This window comes from Herpailurus yagouaroundi, unplaced genomic scaffold (assembly GCF_014898765.1).
Source record: "Herpailurus yagouaroundi ecotype Mexico unplaced genomic scaffold, PumYag 161, whole genome shotgun sequence".
Taxonomy (NCBI): domain Eukaryota; kingdom Metazoa; phylum Chordata; class Mammalia; order Carnivora; family Felidae; genus Herpailurus; species Herpailurus yagouaroundi.
Window position 1 is genome coordinate 14,747,401 of NW_024412402.1, and position 4,895 is coordinate 14,752,295.

General features: G+C 51.7%; 1 protein-coding gene across 1 annotated transcript in view; it reads right to left on the minus strand.

Annotated features, from left to right (window-relative positions):
• The window catches only part of CLMP (CXADR like cell adhesion molecule), a 99,740-nt gene extending 94,851 nt beyond the window's left edge, over positions 1-4,889 (minus strand). The window contains 1 exon segment of the mRNA XM_040483346.1: positions 4,793-4,889. Within this exon segment, the coding sequence (XP_040339280.1) occupies positions 4,793-4,823 (31 nt within the window). The 5' untranslated portion in view covers positions 4,824-4,889.
• Between the last annotated feature and the right edge of the window lie 6 nt (positions 4,890-4,895).

Here is a 4,895-nt window from a genome sequence, read left to right on the forward strand (position 1 = left end):
ACACACACACACACACACACACACACACACACACACACACACACACCCTCTTTGGGACTATGGGTATAATTCTCTTTTTCTGAACACACCAGACATTCTACAAGGCACTGCAGAAGTTTCCAGGATTTCCACTTACGATGGCTAAATTGGAATGTTACGACATCTGCCCTATTTTTCAGGCAATTTCTCAACACAAAAACCAATGCCAATTAATCAGCATGTAGCACATTTAACTGAAGCATCTGAAGCGCAGTTGTGATCTTGGAGCTTAACTACATGAGCTGAAAAGGAAGGAGAGACCTTTTCTATTTCAAGAATGTGTGACAGAACAGCTTATGGAATCAGGATTCCGGTCTTGGCCTTTCTATGAAGTTAGCTGTTTGACTTCAGCTGAGTCTTTCTGACCTTCTTCACCATAAGAAAAGGAGTAGGTTTAGATCAAGGATTTACTCGGTCCCGAAGACTGGCATTAGGACGTCCATGAATCCCTAGAGGTTACAGGCAAAATTCAATGTATATATGCCTTTTTCTAAGAAATGGTTTCATGGGTTTCATCCGATTCTCAGTGGGGTCTGCAATTCCACAATTTTGTGTATATTTTTTTTTCAAGTGGTACTAGTCCCATTTGCATTAATGGACGAGAAAGCACAAAGGCAAGCTGAGTTAAAACTGGGCTCCTCACAATTGTGTCATTCCACAGTCAGAGTGACAATCCTCCAATCTTTCACCTCTCTTGACCTTAAATGTTCCAAAAATCCAACTATCTTAACAAACGGTCCACAGTTTTTAGTCTACGCAAGGTACATGGATAAAGGAGACACTGACCTGCCTGCATGGAGCTTACTGACCTGCCTGCATGGAGCTTCTGCTCTCACCGGGGCAAAGACAAGCCTCCGGATCACTATCATGCCAAGCAGCCTCACAGACAGACTACTGTGATTCAAAAGAAGGAGAGTGTATCCTGTTGGGGAAATCATGGAAGGGCATATGGAGGAAGCGGTATTGGGGGTGAGATGTGCAGGGTGAACAAGATTTTGATCTGCTGGGGTAGGGGGAGAATAAGAGGGCATCTTTGGTGGAGGGATTCTCGTAGGCCAAAAGAATAGAAACAGAAAGAAGCATGGGACTTGTGTAAGGCACAGGAAATCATCCAGATTCCCTGTAGAGCTGCCCGGGGTGGGAGGAGAGGAGTTGTGAATGACATCGTGTAAAATCTTTGAATGAGAATGGTGTTGGTACTCAATGTTATAAGCAATGGAGATTTCCAAAGGTTTATGGACGAAGGGAGTCAAATCATAGAATTATAGAAATTCTGAATTAAAGATCTCTTTACCCCTGTTTTAGGGACAAGAGAGTCAGAACAAGAACCCAGAGAGCTTGCCAGATTCCTGAGTCCAAATTCTTTGCATTATACCAGCCGCCTCACGAGGTCCCTCTGGTAGCAGCGTGTAGGGTGGAGAAGGAAGAGTTCAGGCAGGAGACCAATATGGCAGCCATTACAGGAGTCCAAGTGAGAATTTAAGGTGGAATAAAGAGAACCCGAGCATCAGGGGAGGGAGGCAGTCAGAGGAGGGGCTGGGGCTGGGGGAGGCCATGAAATATCCCTTTTCTCTGCTCCATGAAGCTCAGAGCATTACGTGTTCATTCACATCAGAGGGGTGTGGCATTTGATTTCACTCACCGGCAGGTCCAGAGTCAACCGGTCCATCCGTGCTCAGCTTATGAACTCTTAGCCCTCCCAACTCCCCTTCAGTACTGTGCATTCTCTAGAGAAAAGAGGCCAGAAATCACGCCGGCAGTGATCATAAGCAGCCCTGGAACTGTTCCTTTAAGGGACCGGTAGATGACTTTAGGATTCAGGCAACTCTGAGGGTTTTCTTTCTGGCTTTGCTAGAGTGCCAGGCATACCATGGCTCAAAACCACTTAGCAAATGAGGTTCCTCCAGCCCACAGGAGTGCTTCCCTGGGGGCTTCTGACCCATGCAGGAATGTCTGGCATAGAGGGGTCCCTCCTAGTGTTTTTCCCTTCAGTGGCCGGTCTCTGGATCACCAGCATCACCTCAGGTCTCTTGCTTTGTCCCTTGTCCAGACCCGTCAGCTCATCAACTCTGTGACTGGCTCATCTTTCTTGATCTGGGATGATCAGGAGTCTGAGTATGTCTGACCAAGAACATAGGTGTGACAAAAGCTGGATAGTGTGAATGGCAAACATCCAGTTGTGCAGAATGCTAAGTCTATAGTCTACTTTTTCCCTTCTACGCTGGCCTTTCATTTGTGCCAGTTTTGTAAAGACAGAACCAACAAGGGAATCATGAGAAGCAGCTTCTAGGAGAAAGAAAGTATCAACCCAACAGATTATTTTCTTGCCAGGGGAATGGCCCCACGTAACAGGCGTGCAGTAAAGAGGGGACAGTGAATCAGTGACATCTTTTTGATGCTTGTCTTATCAGTTCCTCTTTCTCATGAACCAAGAGGATGACGATCATCGAGGCCAGCCAGTTGATTTCAACGGGCCATGTGGGACAGTCACTTTTCACTTTCCACCGTAAACTGTGCCCAAACAGTGCTGGTATGGAGCAGGTGTTCAGACAGGCTTAGCTTAGTTTTCTCTCCCTTCCCCAGACCCCTCACTGGCAGATTCGCTCTGACACCTCAGGCTTCATGACGAGGACTAAACCGGATTTCGGATTTCGCTACAAACAACACCTTCAAGTCCTTCTGTCGTGAAAGAAGGCTGTACTCACTGCGGTTTAGCAAGCCATCTCTTGAGGCAAACAACCTACATTCAAGTCCCATCTCCGTTCACTACGAGCTTACAGCCTCAAGCAAGTTCTCTGACCTCTTTACACCTTGATTTCCATTAAAACGGGGATAATGACAGTGGGTAGCCAATACGATTGGTGTGAAGGATAAATGAGTTAACAAGGTGGTGCATATCAAGCACGCGGGGTAAGTACTTAAAGAACTCCAGCTGCTTTTCATAAGGGAGCTCTGAAGTTTGAGTCTACTGAACATCTGGTGATTCATAGCTTCGGGCTAGGGGCCAGTAAAGGGGACCAAGGTGCCGTCCAGATACACCAGCTGTGCACCGAAGCAGCACTGCAAGACTCGGCCAAGTATCAAGGACAACACAGTGGTTCCGCACCTGCCCTACTTGAGCAATAGTTTAGGCTAATCCACCTTCTTTATTCCTCTAACCTGGGTGATTATTGGCCCGAGGCTGGCCTCCAAAGGCCTGCACGTGGCCTCCTCGGTTTGTACGTTTAAAAACAAAAGAGAGGGGCGCCTGGGTGGCTCAGTCCGTGCAGTGTCTGACTTCGGCTCAGGTCATGATCTCAGTCCATGAGTTCGAGCCCCGCGTCGGGCTCTGTGCTGACGGCTCAGAGCCCGGAGCCTTCTTTGGATTCTGTGTCTCCCTCTCTCTCTGCCCCTCCCCTGCTCATGCTCTGTCTCTGTCTCAAAAATAAACAAAAACATTAAAAAAATTTTAAAAACAAAAGAGAGACAGAGAGCTCTAGCCATCTGAGTCAGGGTGGCTATTTTGTGCCTCTTCACTTCGATTTGGGTTTGGTTTTTCTATTTCTAGACATCAGGCCCTGTCGCCCTCCCGGTGTTTCAGGCCGTCGGAGCTACGTGGGGATTTAGGAACCATCTAATGTGCTTGTTTTGGAGCCAAGGAAACCGAAGCCCTGGGTAGTGAGTAAAGTTGCTCGAGATCACCCAGCTAGTCAGCTCAAAGTCAGGACTCGTTCTGTCGGGAGGTCCGGTGTCCCAGGCCGTGCACGCTCTACCAAACCCAGATGGGTTCGGTTTCCTGAACCCTGGCTAACTTTTCTGTCCTGTCCCCAGGGAGCCCCACCTTCCCTGGTGCACACCACGACTTTTCTTCAGCTCAGCTCCTGCCTGCCCCTGGCGCCTCAGACACTCCTGGTCTTCCTGTCCGCTCTTGCCCACACACATCCTTGATGGGAACTGTCCTGCCCTGTCCTGCAAACCCGACTGCTTCCAGCCCAAGTGCGTCTGCGCCTTAGGGCCTGTGAGGTTTCAGGACCCCGCCTGGGTGACATCCAGATGGACACCGGGAAAAGCTCTTCTTTGCCCCAGAACCTGTTCCTCTCTGTTCTTCTCTTCCCACTCCATTTTCCTCTGTCTTCCCGACTCTCTGTTGCTCAATCTCCCTCAGTCTTCCTCCTCTGCTTCCTATCCCCCCTTCTCCTCTTTTCTCTCCAGCTCCCAGCCCGGTCCCCACTCCCAGCCTCCGTCCTCACTTTCCCGTTCCTGGTCCTGCCTGCGCTCTGCCCTTTTCCCTCTCCTCCTTTTCGTCCCCCCACCCTCCCCCGTCTCTTCCTCCACTCCCTTCCTCTCACCCTTCCACACATCTGTTTCTAATCTGAGCCCTCGAGGCGCCCGTTTGAAACAAAAAAGCTCCCTCCACCCTCAGGAACCTGGCACAAAAATTCCTGAATAAACCTTCCTCCCTCCTCCGATCCTCCCGCTTCCCCAGATACTCCTGAAACTGACCACCAGCCCTCCCCGCCCCCCAACCCTCCGCATCAGACCGTTCACGCCCAAAGTCCCCCGGAGACGCGCCCCCCCCCCGCCCCCGGCCCCCAGCCCGCTCCCGGGCCCAGATGTGCGAGCCGCTGGCGATGGCCGACCGGGCGGGTCTCCGCGGCCAGATGTGTGCCCCCGCCCCCCAACCCCGCGCGGCGAGCGGGGACCCGGGCGCCCGCGCTCCCCGGGGGCCGCGGGGACGGCCTTGCGGAGCTGGCCCGCGCTCGCGAGCACTCACCTAGCCAGAGGAGGAGGAGGAGGAGGCTCATCCCGACGCCCCGGGCGCGGGCGCTCCCCCGCTCAGCCGCTGCTGGGCTCCGGGCCGGCGGGGCGCAGCCGAC